Source organism: Elephantulus edwardii, unplaced genomic scaffold (genome assembly GCF_000299155.1).
Source record: "Elephantulus edwardii isolate Elephantulus edwardi_28Jun2011 unplaced genomic scaffold, EleEdw1.0 scaffold00260, whole genome shotgun sequence".
NCBI classification, from domain to species: Eukaryota; Metazoa; Chordata; class Mammalia; order Macroscelidea; family Macroscelididae; genus Elephantulus; species Elephantulus edwardii.
The window spans coordinates 832,110-848,760 of NW_006400010.1; the positions used below are offsets into that span (position 1 = coordinate 832,110).

General features: G+C 39.6%; 1 protein-coding gene across 1 annotated transcript in view; it reads left to right on the forward strand.

Annotated features, from left to right (window-relative positions):
- The first annotated feature begins 661 nt into the window (after positions 1-661).
- The window catches only part of PDZK1 (PDZ domain containing 1), a 20,347-nt gene continuing 4,357 nt past the window's right edge, over positions 662-16,651 (forward strand). Inside the window, exons 1-5 of the mRNA XM_006899541.1 lie at positions 662-871; positions 1,574-1,820; positions 4,489-4,625; positions 5,563-5,758; positions 11,087-11,283. Coding sequence (XP_006899603.1) covers positions 662-871; positions 1,574-1,820; positions 4,489-4,625; positions 5,563-5,758; positions 11,087-11,283 — 987 coding nt within the window. The remainder of the gene's footprint in view (positions 872-1,573; positions 1,821-4,488; positions 4,626-5,562; positions 5,759-11,086; positions 11,284-16,651) is intronic.

Below are 16,651 nucleotides of genomic sequence, written 5' to 3' on the forward strand. Positions count from 1 at the left end.
GGTCTTGTTTTGGTTCTGCTATTTGAAGAAAGATATGTATGGATGGGTTTCTCTTGTCCTCAGATTTATCCGCAATTTCCAGAACCTGATAGACTTACTTGACAGAACTTAAACTTAAAAGTATTAAAATATTTGCGTGGCACAAATGGTTTGTACTTGACTATGAACTGGTAAGGTTATTAATATGGGGATTTGAATCCAACCACTTGTACCCTGGGAGAAAGGCCTGTTGAGCTTCTGTAAGATTTCAGACATTGAAAATCTTGTGGCATTCAGTTCTGTTCCAACACACATGGGGTTTCCATGAATTAGAATTAGCTTTTCTTAAATGTTTTTGGATAATATGTTTATACCTGATCTTTAGGTTAAGGAGGAAAAAGGGAATTTAATGTTGGAACTATTGATATTTGAGCCTCTTCGTCTAATACTCTGCTAAATATATGGACCAGAAATTTCAATATAAAGGATTATACTTGAGGAAATTGATTTGAAGTCATTAGCAAGACATATAAATTAGCCTTCTGCACCCCCAACATTACTATCCAAGTATTGTAGATGCTGTGAAGTTCAAAGAATAGGATTACAGGATGTTGAGGGCAGAGTTCTCATTCCAATTTGACTTCATTTCTCATGGATTTACACAGTGTTTTTCATCACAGAAATGGCCTCCACTTTCAACCCCCGAGAGTGCAAGCTGTCCAAACAAGAAGGGCAATGCTATGGCTTCTTCCTGCGAATTGAGAAGGACACTGATGGCCACTTGGTTCGACTGGTTGAGAGGCTAAGCCCAGCAGAGAAGGCTGGCCTCCAGGATGGAGACAGAGTTCTCAGGGTCAATGGCATCTTTGTGGACAAGGAAGAACATACACAGGTAAAGGAGATGTTTGGGGCTCTCCTTCCAGAATCTTATCAGCCCCAGATCTTCTCTGCTGAGTGTAGGTTCTGGGGACAATGGAGCTTAGTTCTTTTATGGCTTTTGCTGGCAAGACAGAATGTCTTTATTTTTATACCTTTTGTTCAATGAACTTCAGTTAACCATGAACTGTAGAAATTGTTCTTAACTTGAATGGTGTTTGAACAATGTTAATCATGCATTACATGCTTTCTATATACTAGGAACTGTGTTAAGAAATCCCATTCTCATCATTTTAAATTCTTACCACAATCTTGTGAGGAAGACTTTATCATTTCATGCATGAAATAACGGTTCGACTTACTAATACACTCAGGGAGTAAGTATTTGGGAAGGTCTGACCTTGAGGTCAATGTATGACTCCCAATGTGTTTGTTTTCATCACACCATCTTGTCATAGACCTAAGAAGGAACTAGTCAGCATTCATCTTCAGAATGGACTATTTCTTGTGAGGGCCCTCTGGGCTGGAGTTGGGCACAATTTCGATTCTAGGAGTGCCTAATCTGTAGCTAGATCTTGAAAAGGTTAGGGAGGTAGTTGGGGCACTGTCTAGTTATTTGGGTGTTGGAGTTAGCTCAGAACCTCCGAGGTCAGATGGTAAGCATTTTCCTTTGGCAGTTGATAAAGGTTGAAGTTGTATTTGTCTTCCTTCCTTACAGGTTGTGGATATGATCAGAAAGAGTGGGAGTTCAGTGACTTTATTAGTTCTTGATGGGAAATCCTACGAGGAAGCCATTAAAAACAAAGTCGACTTGAAAGAGTTGGGTCAAAGTGAGGAGCCACGTTTGAATGATAAGGAGCCATCTCTGGTGAAGAATGGCGGAACAGAGACGTGGACCCAGCCTCGGCTGTGCTACCTGGTGAAGGAAGGGAAAAGCTATGGCTTCTCACTGAAAACTACCAAAGGTGAGCTTTGAGTGTAAGAATAGATAATCAACTTCCCAGAAAAGAAATGTTATTGTTTAACTATTTTCCTTTGACTGACTTTTCAGTTGTGATGGATATCCTTCAGCAATTTCCTTTCTGCCTTTCCCTTTGTCTATGAGGATCAGGACTTTGGCCAACAGTAGAGTGAAGCTGGGTACTCCAGGCCCCCCATTTGTCAGCTAAACCTTTGAGGCCACAGAGCTAGAGGATTGGTTCTTTGTCATTTTCTAGCTTTGTTAGGATGATGTCATGAGGTAATAGAATAAAGAGACAAGAAGAAGGAGCTTCTTTATAATAGATTTGCATAATATTGATGTCATTCTCAATCTCTCACAGTGCTAGGCTCTTATTTATTCAGTAACTTCTTCAGCACCTATTGATGTGTTAGACACTAAGTGCTGGAAATACTGCAAAAATTCCTATTCTGTTGTGACATGCTCATAGTATCCTCAGCTGTGTCCAATCTCACCTGATTTTTTGTGCTTTTCTGGCCTCTGAGAAATGGATAGTGACTGGAAAAATGGTCTAACTATCCACATTCTATTTCTAGAATTGAAGAGTTACAGCCTGGCCTGTGCTATAATGGTTATATAATGATCATAGTTCTATAGTTGTTTCTATAGTATAATGTTTGAACCAGAGCAACTATGTTGGCCTGTTGGCTCCACTTCCAATGTTACCCCATCCAGATTCTTTCTGGTACTGAAAAGGAACTAGGGGTGGTCATAGTGACACAGGAATAGAAGTCCAATGGGAAACAAAATTATTTCCAAGACTTATAGCAAGAGATGCAAACTAGTCATAAGTATTTCTTAAATATTTTAGTTATGAAGCACATTAGGGTAGGTGGTCAAAGAAAGCTTGGCATTTCCTAGAAGTCCATTATCAGTAAAATTGTTTTAAAAAAAAATCAGAATCTATTCAAAATTGTTCTCCGAGGGAGCTCTGGTGGACTAGTGACAATAAGCTGCACTGCAATCCCTGAGGTACACAGTTTGAATCCATCAGATGCTCTGCTGGAGAAAGGCAATTTCCTCCTGTACCAGTCAGATCTGATTTGAAGGTACAAACACAAACAATAATAATAATAATAAAAAAATAGTTCTCCTGAGAAGGTGTGAAGTTCATTTTTCAGTATAACTTTTCCTAGCCATTGTTTGATTTTGCTACATGGATGGACAGGAATATGTGAATTGGGCATGTTAGCTATTCAACAGGGGATTGGCCACCTACCAATGAGATTGGCTAGTCTCGACAATCTGCAAGGGGATTGGCTAGTCTTGCCATTGAATTGAGCACCCTAACAGCAAGAGACAGTCAGATTTCCCCCTGCCATTGAAGAAGAAAGAAGAGAATATAGGACACCATTCTTGTTACAGCTACATCTTCAGAAGCAACAGCCATGGAGACCTGACATGAGATGGAACCTTGCTGGGGGGAGAGCCAATTTAGGCAGGATGGAGAACTTTGTTGAACAACCAGGGGTGGGAAGCCAATGTTGGCAGGACTGAGAACTTGGGAGTAGTAGCCTAAAGCTGAGGCTTGAGGCTGAGGTATCTGTGCACACATTTAAGGAGCTGTCTTGACTTTTTTCTGTTATTAATCTGAATTGTAACTTTTTGGCTTCCCTGGTATGGTTCCTTGTGGTCTGTGAGCTACTGCATCAGGTTTTGAACCTAGCAAAATAGAATTGAGTAGAAAGAGGTATAGGGGATATGTCTGACCTCATGAGAATTGGTTTTGTGTTATTGATACTGTTGCTAGGGACAGTTCCCCATTGTGAAGTTGATGAAGGTCAGATATAACCATATGGAGCTTGTTCTTTTTAACACAAGGTAAAAAGAAATACATTAAATGTTTAAGGAAACAGTTTAAATGATGAGATTCCTAACAAATGATCAGACTAGTCATTATAAACCCAATTTTGGCTTCAATTGAAATATCACCATATTGGAAGAGTTGACTACTTTTCTTTGAAAAGTAAATCACACCATCTGGGGAGCTCTGGTGGCCTAGTGGCAAGGAGCTGCAACTACAATCCCAGAGGCACATGGTTCGAATCCACCAGATGCTCTGCCGAGGAAAAGGAAGGACAATCTCCTCCTGTACCAGTCAGATCTGATTTGACGGTACACTCACACACACATAAATCACACCATCTATGAATCCAGACTGATTGTGTGTATATCTCTCATCTCCCTTTTTACTTCCACTATAATTAGTTTGTACCCATGAAAATGGATTGACTCTGTTGGTATATGATGGCTATACTAATTGATGAAGAGAGAATAGAATGGATATTTTCTAATTTCACAAATATGAAATTAAGGGTATAACAAGGAATGTGACATGGAGACATAGCTGGTGCTTGCTGATTCAAGAGGGCAGTGCCAGCTCAGATACCTTCCTTGCATTTACTTGGGGTGAGAAATTCGACTTAAATAAACAAATACAAGTTAAACAATACAGTTCCTAGCACAAAGCTGGACACATATTTGTGTTTCTAGATAAGGAGCCAAGATTTGTTTGAATTAGTCATCAAAGTGGAGGTTTTAATATCAAATTTCTCAGAAAATTCTTTACTGTTAGACTTCTAGTTTCTGTGCATTAAGATTATAATCGTTGTTCAATTTCTACCCTCTTCTAGGAAAAAAGGGAATATACTTGTCTGATATAACACCTCAAGGTGTGGCTATGAAATCTGGTGTCCTGGCTGATGATCATTTGATTGAAGTCAATGGAGAAAATGTAGAAAATGCCAGTCATGAAGAAGTAATTAAAAAGGTAGACCCCAGAGGAATCTCTTCCCTCCCACCCCATCTTTCACTCTTTACTGGAAGTATCAGGAAGCTGACAGAGACTGAAGGGGCCAGGATGAATTTGACAGCAGGAATGTCCTGTTGGGTTGCTCCATTTTATTAAGGAGGAACATACTCACTAGTGGTAAAAACAGTGTTAGTATAGGGTGTGGAATAAGATCTTCAGTAATCTCATGAACATTCAAGAAAAGTAGTCTAAAGAACCATTAGCTTTATTTTTTTAAAAAACCTAAAGTTTTATTTTAATTGTGATTTTAACAAACATTACAGAGAATTTAAATTTTCATTCATTCATTGTTGCACATTTTACATCCTCATCCTCCCTTCCTGCTCCTCCAGTTCACCTTTTTTTAAAGATTTTATTTATACCAGATTGGCTGTACCCTCTGAAGTGATAATAAATTCAATGTTGAGTCAGTTTAAGATGTTTTATTAACATAAACTGAAGATAACCACTGTGTTGGTAAATATGCAGCTTACACATAAGAAATGCTAGAAATCTTATTATTTCCCCAATGTTAAGTCCTACCAAGGTTCTATGACATGCAGAAAACACTGATATTCTCTTCTGGTCAATTTTTAGGTTCAATATGACTTCAGACTTCTTAGTGGTTTTAAAAAGCACTACATTATTTTCCAAATTGCTATTCTAAATACTTGAATGCTCTGAAATCCAACTCTCACATGGGTTCAGTTGGCCTCTGCATGCATGATGCCATCCTTAACAAAGGGAACAACTATAGGTGGGGACGTAGATGTATTAGTTGTGAGGACATAGGACCTCATGCAGCACGTTACTCATGGAGACTGGAGATGCTGTGCTTTTATGGAGAAACTTCTTATTTCATAGCATTGTTTCTTTTGGGTTCTTGTTCCTTACTTGTGTGTGTGTGTTGTTGCAGGTAAAGAAATCAGGAAGCCATGTTATGTTCCTGCTGGTAGACAAGGAAACTGACAAACTCTATAGTGAGAAGAAAATACCATTTAAGAGAGAAACAACTAGTTTGAAACTGCTCCCACACCAGCCCCGGGTTGTAGAGATAAAGAAGGGCAGTGATGGCTATGGGTTCTACCTGAGAGAGGGGCCCTCACAGAAAGGTAAGACACGAGAAGAGCGGAACACTCAGCAGTGTGCCTGCCCAAATCCTCATCCCATTCTGACCTTAGGGTTCCATTCTCCCTCTGACGCCCCATCAGCTGCATGAAGCAAGAGAAAAGCATCGTTGGGCCAATTCATATGTCACATGAGGACCTGTTAAAGAGTGACACAAAAGTTTTTATGGAAAAATGCTAAGATGACAAGCCTATAAAGTTAATAACAACTCTGGAGGAATATACTCCATGTACAATTACATATGAGACCAGACAGGTAGAATTTATCAAATAACAAAGCTTAGATGGCACAAGGGGCAGGAAAGAAGATGGAGAGAAACAGGGAGCTCAGGGAACAAGTGGGAAAAGTGTCATTACTTGAGAGACATGTGACCAATGTCAGAAGATGAAATGTGTGTAAATTGTCAGATGGAAAATGAATTTGCTCTGTAAGGTTTCACTTGAAGTAAAAATAAAGTTAAAAATAGACATTTAAATACTTAAAGGCAGAATTTGGGATCTGGGCTGTGATGCACCAATCAACCAGCTCTCTGGAAATTTTGCGCTGTAACTCCACCTTGGCTAATTTCAAGCTACCAGCGAAACATGGTATTCCCGAAAGCAAAGAGGAGAGAGACAGAATTGGCCCTTTCGAGCTTCCGTAAAGCCTGCTTAGTGCCGCACAGGGTCTGCGGCACAACTGCAGGTTTGGATTGCAGGAGTGGAAGCTGGAGTCTTCTACTTCCTAGGAAATAATGAAGGTTATTTTCAGAGAAGGAAAAGTCATAAAAGAATGTTATTTACCCAGAACTTGCCATTTTCTTTTCATTACCTTATGTTTACAAACATCAGATATTAATGTCATAGTATGTACAAAACGTTCTCAAGTACGAGTTTCTTTAGTCAAAAGGAATCAAGCAGTTAGTAGAGGAGATAAGGTACATATAAGTCAAGGCAGATAGTGGTAAATACTTCAAAAAAGGGGCTGTGAGAATGTAAGCTTAGAAGAAGCATTTCTCACCAAGATTAAAATGTCTAATAGTGGAACAGCTGTTCTGAGGGAGAGAGATGAGCAATGTCCTTCAGGAGGGTCATTTGTGAGTTGGTTCCAACTTGATAGCAAGGAGTGAGTTGAGAGTAAACCGTGGAAGTGGCATTTGAGCTCAAGCTTTTTTTTTTTTTTTTAAATACATGGAATTTCGACATAGTAGATGGATCAAGGAAATTCATTCCAGAAAGAGAAGAACTTTGTGAATAAAGGAGGTACACAGTTAGATGTCTAATATGTAGCTGAGAAAGGTAGGTTTGTGGGAGACAGTGAGAATCTTTAAGGCTAGATTGAAGAGTTTAGACTTAACTTGTAGTCAAACAAGAGCTAATGGTTTAGTTTTATTTTCCCTTACATTTTTCTTTTTTTAATTGAGATTTTAATGAAAATTTATAAAGAATTTGGTTTCACTGTTGCACATTTCCCTCCCTACCCCCCAAGCCCCCAGATCACCTTCTTTGGGAAAAAAGTTCTTTCATTGTTATACAGACAGCCACCCACACCCACACCCCAGACCACTACTCTGCAGCTCTTAATCTGACTCTTGTCAATACTATCTAATTATAAATTCCTGTTATACAGTTCTTTCCCTTGTCTGTTCCAGTGCCAAGTATTTATCCCCTCTTTTCTTAGTTTCCCCCAGTACCCATGTCAGTCCTTTTTTATAACAGTGGCTTTATGCCATATTTGTCTTTTTGTGACTGAGATAGTTCATGCAGCATAATGTCCTCCAGGGTCACCCACTTTGTATAATATTTCATGAGTTCCTTGTTTTTCAATGCAGCGTAGTATTCCATTGTGTGAATATACCACAGCTTCTCTATCGATTCGTTTAATGATGGGCACTTAGGTTGTTTCCAACTCCTTGCTATTGTGAACAAAGCTGCAATAAACATGGGTGTGTACCTTAATATATTTTTTAAAAAAATTATAGGGTCTTGGAGGTTTCAAACATCTCGCTTAATTCTGTAAAGACTTGCTGAAAGTGAAAGTTTGAAGATGATACAGTAATTATGAAAGATGAACTAGTTGTGGGATCAAGTACAGATCTCTTTGATTTCAAAGCTGTGTTCATTCTCTTGCACTGAGAATGGTTAGACATGTGCAACAGAGGATGAATCTTAAATTACAACTGTGTGTGCTGGCGAGGGATTAGGGATCAGGAGAACAGCTGGTAAAAATTCGTAGGGGCTTTGAGAATTCATCAGTCCAGAAATCTATCATTTACTAGAAGAGATAAATGGTAACATGTTTTAGTTAATATAGGCAGAGTTCTAGCCAGGAGATGATATGGGTTGCATTTAGGGTAGAGGAAGTGTGTGTGCGGGCAGTAGCAGTTGGAGAAAAATCTAAATATTACGGTAACAGTGAAGGGTGTATCAATTAAACATAGGATTAGATATAGGGTGTAGGAATTGAAGAATCTCACGTGTGTCAGTGATTAGGGGGATGATGCTAAAGCCAACAGATGAGAAAAGAGAGGGGCTTTGGGGCAAAGAGGCAGGCAGGGGTTACTTAGTTTTAATACATTTGAAGGAGCTATAGGATATTTTTATCATCAAGGAAAGAGATGCTGAAATAAAAGAGCTGAAAGGAATTGCAAAGGACATCTCAAAGACAAAGCAAAGTATTCTAATGGAATGTGCAGAGAACGGGAATTGGAAAATTAAAAAAAAAAGAAGAGCTTTCTCAGCATTTCTCAAACTGAAAAAACGGAAACAAATTCAAGCCAATAGTTACAATACTGAGAGATGTGATGGGCAAAATCTTGAATGACCAAGGAAGCATCAAAAGATGAATGAAATACACAGGATCACTATACCAAAAAGGAATTGGCTTACACTGAAATTATGTCAGGAATTATCCTATGGTCAAGAGCCAGTGGTAATGAAGGAAGAAGTTCAAGCTACACTGAAGGCATTGGCAAAAAAATAAGGCCCCAGGATGATGGGATATCAACTGACAGGTTTCAAATGATAAATGCCACCCTTGATGTGCTCACAAGTCTATATCAGAAAATTTGGAAGGCAACTCCCTGTCTAACTGGAAGAGAAATGCTTGTTCCCATTTCCAAGAAAGATAATGCAAAAGATCATGAAAATATAAAAAACTATCATTAATATCTCAGGTAAGCAAAATACTGACGAAGATCATTCAAAAACATCTAGAGCAGTACATAGATGGAGAACTGCCAGACATTCAAGCAGGGTTTAGAAGAGGCCATAGTACCAGGAATATCACTGATGATGTCACATGGATCCTGGCTGAAAGCAGGGAATACCAGAAGAATGTCTATTTGTGCTTATTAACAATGCAAAGGCATTTGAATGTGTGGATTATAACACATTATTGCTAACACTGAGAGGAGTGAGAATCCCAGAACACTTGATTATGCTCAGCAAAATTTATACCTAGATAAGCAGGCTGTTGTATAAACAGAACAAAGGAACACTACATGGTTTAAAATTAAGAAAGGTGTGCCAGGGTTGTATCCCTTTCCATACCTATTCAATCTGTATGCTGAGCAAATTATTCAAGCAGTTGGACTCTATGAAGAAAGTGGCATCAGGATCAGAGAAAGTTTCATCAATAACTTTGATTATGCAAATGACACAACCTTGCTTATTCAAAGTGAAGAGGGCTTGATGTGCTTGCTGTAGAAGATAAAAAAAAAACACCTTTCAATATGGATTACATCTCAAGGTCAAGAAAACAAAGATTCTCACCACTGGACTAATAGCAACATCATGATAGATGGAGAAAAGACAGAAACTGTCAACAACTTCATCTTATTTGGATCCACAATCAACACCCTTGGTACCAGCTGTCAGGAAATCAGGAGATATATTCTATTGGGAAAGTTTATAGTCAGAGACGTCTCCAAATTATGGAGGAGCAATGATGTCTATTTGAGGACTAAAGTGCACCTGACATGGTCTTTCCAAGCCTCACTATGCATCTGACAGCTACACAATGAATAAAGATGACAGAAGAAAAATTGATGCCTTTGAGCTGTGGTGTTGGAGAACAGTACAGAAGTATCTCAGGGACTATTAAGAGAACAGATATGTCTTTAAAAAATTATTTTTAAATACATTTTTATTACATATTGATTTGCTTATAAAGTTAGTATACATTGTTTTCCACACCAGATCTTTCTCATTTCCCTTACCCACCCCTCCCTCTACCCATCAAATTGTGCGACCCTATGATTACCCCCTGGCCCTCCTCACTCCTCTGCTCCTACCCTCCCCACCTTAAATCCTCATACCTGTTTTATTAGTTTAACTGTTTTAAAACAGTTATGTCTTGAAGATCCAGCCAGGGTGCTTCTTGGATGGAGGTAAAGGCGATAAAGCTTCATCTCATATATTTTGGGCATGTTGCTAGGAAAGGATATTCCTTGAAGGACATCATACTGCAGAAGGTGGCGAGTTAGTGAAAGAGACGAAGACCCTCAATGAGATGAATTGACACAGTGACTACTGCAAAGGGTTGAGTTTGTCAGATTGTGAGGACAGCACAGGATAGGACAGAGTTCGTATCTGTTGTACATAGGCTCACTATGAGTTGTACTTGGCAGCACCTAGGAAAAACAACATAGGCTATCTGGAGGGGTCTGTTCAGCAGTGAACTGGAAAAATGAAGCAGGAAAAGTGCAAGTGACTTGGAGGCATCTAGTAAAGATAAAGACCCTCAAGGTCTTGAGGTGTGCATAAACATTATCACAATTGAATGAACCCAGTTGTTACTGAAATGGCAGCATGAGTTTCTTAGGGTCTGAAGCCTTTGGTTTTACTCATTCTTTTCTGCCCCTCTTTTTTCACAGTTTGCGTTGTTGATTGCCATTGAGTGGAGCACTACTCATAGTGACCCTATGACCAAAAGGCCTGAAGCCTTTCTATAACTATTGTCATTTATCAAAGTTTATAGTTTAGCTTCTATATAATTGTAGGTACAAGTAAGCACACTCTTGTCCTGGGCACTTGCTGACACTTAATGCATACCATGCTATTTTGTTAAGGATGAATGTCACACATTTTTAGTAACAACAACGTCTTTTCCTTAATATACTTACTTGTTAATGCCCAGGTTTGTTCCTGGAGTGAGTTCTGAGCAGGGAGCAAGGCAGAATGGGGGCTTATAGACTTCCTGGGATGCCAGTAGGAGGGGAGGGTAGTAGTTGCATTCACATGCTTTATGCAGGACCTTGGGTTTATACACAGATTTGTTTAAAGCAGCTTTGCAGATTTTCTCATGCTTATTTATTTTTTTTTGGGGGGAAGGTCAAATCATCAGTGATATAGATGCTGGAAGCCCAGCAGATAAGGCTGGCCTGAAGAACAATGATCTGGTGGTTGCTGTCAATGGTGAATCTGTGGAAAGCCTGGATCATGATGGTGTGGTAGAAATGATTAGGAAGAATGCAGAGAAGACTTCACTGTTGGTGGTAGACAAGGAGACAGACAAGATGTACAGGCTGGTAAGTAATATAGGCCCAAGTATCTGTGGATGAAGGTAGGACCTTTTTACTTATTCTTTTCAGTTTTTTCATCTACAAAGGAAAAACTCTTGGTAGATACAAAAGAAAAAACCCTCAACAAACCAAATATAAGGATAATGAGTGAATTGTGAAAAGGCGCTGCTTATAGTTTCCATGTAATTTTGAGGTTTCAAGGGCTCACTAGACAAAGAAGGAAGAATTCTAATGAGAGATAGGCATGGAATCTAGATTTCTTGTTCTACCCAAAATTGTTGCCACATAGGCTGTCAATGCCAGTTAGTATCCCAATGTGGAAAGGTAAAAGCTCATTAATAGTTCTTTTTTTGAAAGAGTTCCATGTAATAGCAACTCCAAATAGAAAACAAGAAAGTTCCCAAGAAAGGAGAAAGAAAAATGTTTTATTAGAGTTTAGGGAGCTCTGGTGGCTTCTTGTTGTTGTACTGGTGGTTTAATGGTAAGGAATTGTGCTGCCAATGCAAAAGTATGTGGTTCAAATTTACCAGCTGCTTCACAAGAGAAAGATGGGCAATATCCTTTCATGTGATTTTCTGCCTCTAAAACCCCACAGGACGGTCAGGTCTTGGTCAGTTCTGAACTGATGGTACAAAGGAACTGGCTGACACAGTATATTTCATGAAACAACATATGAGCAAGAGCCTATGGTGATGAAAGAGGAAGTTCAAGTTACTCTGAAAGAATTGGCAAAAAACAAGGAGTTGATGGCGTACCAACTGACATATTTCAACAAACAGACACTGCCCAGGATGTGCTCACTAAGTTGTGCCAAGAAATCTGGAGGACAGCCACCTGGCCAACTGACTGGAAGAAATCGATATTTGTTCCCATTCCAAAGAAAGGTGACCCAATAGAGTGCAGAAATTATCGAACAATATCATTAATATCACATGCAAGCAAGAATTTGCTGAAAATGATCCAAAAACTACTGGAGCAACATGTCAACAGAGAACTGCCTGAAATGCAGGTTGGGTTTAGAAGAGGCCATGGTACTAGGGATATTGCAGCTAATGTTAGATGGATCTTGACCGAAAACAGAGTATCTGAAAAATGTTTATCAGTGCTTCATTGACTAAGCAAAGGCTTTTGACTGTGTGGATCACAACAGGCTATAGCCGACTCTGAGAAGAATGGGAATCCCAGAACATTTGATTGTGCTAATGCGAAACCTGTACTTGAATCAGGAGGCTGTGGTCAGAACAGAGCAAGGAGACACTGCATTGTTTAAAATCGGGAAGGGTGTCCTCCAGGGATTTATTCTGTCTCCATACTTTCCCAATCTATATGCAGAGCAGATCATCCGGGAGGCTGGGCTATATGAGGTGGAATGTGGCATCAGGATTGGAAGAAGATTCATCAACAACCTGTGTTATGCAAATTACACAACCCTGCTTGCTGAAACTGAGGAGGACCTGAAGCACTTGCTGCAGAAGGTCAAGGACTTCAGCCTTCAATATGGATTGAAGCTCAACATAAAGAAAACAAAGATTCTCACCACTGGGCCATCTGGCAATATCATAATGGATAGTGAAGAGATTGAGATAGTTAACAGTTTCAGTTTGCTTGGCTCCACAATCAATATTCTTGGTACCAGCAGCCAGGAAATGAAAAGATTAATTGTATTGGGAAAGTTAGCTGTCAGGGACCTCTCCAGAGTACTGAAGAACAATGACGTCAGGTTGGAGACTAAGGTGTGCCTGATCCAGGCCATAGTCTTCGCAATTGCGTGCTTTGTGTCAGAGAGTTGGACAATGACTAGGGATGATAGAAAGAGAATTGATGCCTTTAGCTGTGGTGCTGTGGAAGAGTGTTGACTATACCATGGACTGCTAGGAGAACAAACAGGTTTGTCCTGGAGAGGGTGAAGCCAGAATGCTCCTTGGAGTCAAGGATTCTGAAGCTTCATCTGACATACTTTGGGCATGTTGTAAGGAGGGACCAGTCCTTGGAGAGGGACATCATAGTTGGGAGAGTGGAGGGACAATGCAGGAGAGGAAGGCCTTTGATGAGACAGATAAATTCAGTGATTAGAGTAATGGAAGTAGGTGTGTCAGAGACAGTGAGGCTGGCACAGGATAGAGCAGGGTTTAGGGCTCTTGTAGGGTCGGTATGAGTCGCAAGTAACTCGATGGCACCTAACAACAGCAGCAGCAATAACTTTAGAGTTTGGCAAGTGGAAGATTTGTTTCATTGTTGAGCAAATGCTTCCATGGAGGGTGAAAACAGAACTTCTGATGTATAAACTTAAAACTAGTTTGTAATTACAAAGCCTGCTGTGAGAAATTGTGACTAATCTCTTTTATAACAGCCAAGACAGAAAGGAAAAATAGATCTTTTTACTGATGATCACCCTACAGGAGATCCCAGTAGAAGATCCTGGATAGTTGTTGTGTACTATCAGTCAGAACCAATTCACAGCTGATTATCCAGCGGGTTGTCAAGCTTTGAATCACCGGGGAGGAGACTGCCCATCTTTTTCTCTTGGAGCAGTTGGTGGATTCAACTTTGGATTGGCAGTGCAACTCCTTACCTGCCAGACCATCAGAGATTCCTAGCTAGAACAGTTTTGTGGAACAAAACTCAAAAACATTTAAAAACAAAGTCCAGGTCACTGGTCCAATAGAGACTAGTGGAACTTCAAATCCCATAGTCACTTTTCAAACCTGGAACAAAACTCAACCCATGATTCAATTTTTAGCCAATACACTAGGACAGGTCTAGAAGGTGACCAGTAATAGCTGGGAGGCACTCACCCCTTAGAATAACCAGCCTTACAAGGGCAGCAGTTATCCACGGATACCTTGTTGGGGTATCATAACTTCTTGATATCATAATTAATAGTATAAAACCCAAATGTTGTTGTTAGGTGCTGTGGAGTCAAGTTTGACTCACATAGACCCTGAACAACAGATCTGAACCCTGTCCTATTCTGTGTCATTCTTATCATTTCTGATACACGTGAGCTCATTGCTTCAGTCACTGTGTCAATCCATCTAGTTGAAGGTCTGTTTTGTGTTATATTTTTTTCAACTCTCCACTTTCCCAAGTATGATGTCTTTCACCAAAGAACAGAGAGAAATATCCTTTCCTAGTAACATGCCCAAAGTACGTGAGATGGAGTTTCAGTATCTTTGCCTCCAAGGAGCATTCTGGCTCCAAGACATATCTGTTTATTTTTTTTTTTGTAGTTTATTGGAGATTCAGTGTTCTCCACACCACAGCTCAAAGGTATCTGTTCTTTTTAGAATCATTATTCATCTCCCAGATGCATAGCAATTGATTGAAAAGGCCATGGGCTAAATCAGGTGCACTTAGTCTTCAAACTGATCATTGCTCCTCAAAGATTTGGAGAGGTTGCAGATTACAGACTTTCTCAGGGCAATATGCCTCCTTATCTCCTGACTCCTGGTACAATCAAGATTGTTGATTGTGATATTGATCAAGGGTGTTGATTGTGGATCTAAATAAGATTAAGTCTTTGACAATTTCAATCTTTTCTCCATCTAAGAACACCAACATCATGATGTAGCTAGCCTGTTGGTCCCGCGGTAAGAATCTTTGTTTTCTTGACATTGAGATGCATATTGAAGGCTATAGTCTCTGATCTTCTGTAGCAAGCGCTCAAAGTCCTTCATTTTCAGCAAGCAGGGTTGTGTTATTTGCATAACGAAGCTTGCTGATGAGTCTTCCTACAATACTGATGCCATATTATTCTTCATAGAGTCTAGTTTATGGAATGGTTTGTTCAGCTTACAGATTAAATAGGTATGGAGAAAGGACACAACCCTCATACACACGTTTCTTAATTTTAAAGTATGTAATGTTCCTTTGCTCTGTTTGCACAACAGGGTCTTGGTCTAGGTTTCCCATGAGCAAAATTAAGTGTTCTGGGATTCCCATTCTTGCTAATGTTAGCCATAATTTGTTACGATCCAATGCAGCTATAACTTCTGGAAGTTATCTCTCAATATATTCTAGCTCTTTTTAATGATCTTTAGTAATGCTTTGCTCACAGATTTCAATGATATTGTTCAATAATTTTCTACATTCTGTTGAATCACCTTTCTTGGGAATGAGAACAAACATGGATCTCTTCCAGTCAGTTGACCAGGCATCTGTCCTCCAAAGTTCCTGCTACAGACTGTAAGCACATCCAGGGTTGCAAAAGTTAGTTAAAATATGTTGATTGGTATCCTATTGATTTCTGAGGCCTTATTTTTTGCCAATAGGTTCAGTGCGGCTTGAACTTCTTCCTTAACTACCATTTGGTTTTGATCACATGGCTTTCCTTTTTACCTTCTTGGAGAAGTTTTGGATATACATAGGGATTTGAGTCTTAGAAGGTCCCATTCATTTATCTTCTCCTGGTTGTAGGTCTTTTAGGATAGTTGGAAGACTGGTCATGTTGTGGATTAGGGCTTACTGCTTACTGCATAATGCCACTGGTTTGGGGGGAAACTAAGAAAAGAGGGGATAAATAATGTATACTGCATTGAATGTAATGAGTTAATGTGTCTCTTCCTTTACAATGTGAGAAGGTACCAATGTGGAACTTTACAAGTTAGTAGAATTAAGTATCTAGAAGCTTGTAAGCTGGTGCTATTCTCACTTTGAAAGGAACGAACTGTGGTCTTGTGGTTTGTAAGACAACTACCAGGCCCCAAGTCTAATTTTAGCCAGGTTTTTGAAAGTGTGATTGAGAGCAGAGAACACACTGGGCTCGTAATTAATTACTTGATTTTCTCTTAAAGATATTTGTTAGACACTTGTAGAAACAATTCAACACTAATTCACAAGCTTGTTATACCTAAATCTACAATTCTAACTCTTCCCAACTAAAACTCACAGCAAGGTAAATTCTTAAGCTTATTAAACTTGCTGCTTGTTATTATCGAATGAAATTGTGATTACAATGTTGTAAAACAAAATGCATATAAATGACCCAACGAAAATCCAAAACACTCAATTTATTATCTGCTATGCCACAGAAAAAGGATACTCACTTTAAATGCAAGATGTTGTTGTTATGTGCTGTCAAGTCACTTCTGACTCATAGGGACTCTATGTACAACAGCTCTAAACTCTGCTCTGTCCTGTGCCAATCTCATTGCCTCCTACACACTCATCCCAATTGCCCCAGTCACCGAATCAATCCATCTCCCAGAAGGCCTTCCCCTCCTGTGCCTGCCCTGCACCCTCCCAAGCATGATGTCCCTCTCCAAGGACCGGTCTCTCCTTACAACATGACCAAAGTATGTCAGACGAAGCCCCAGAGTCCTTGCCTCCAAGGAGCAGCCCGGTTTAACCCTCTCCAGGATGAAATCTGTTTGTT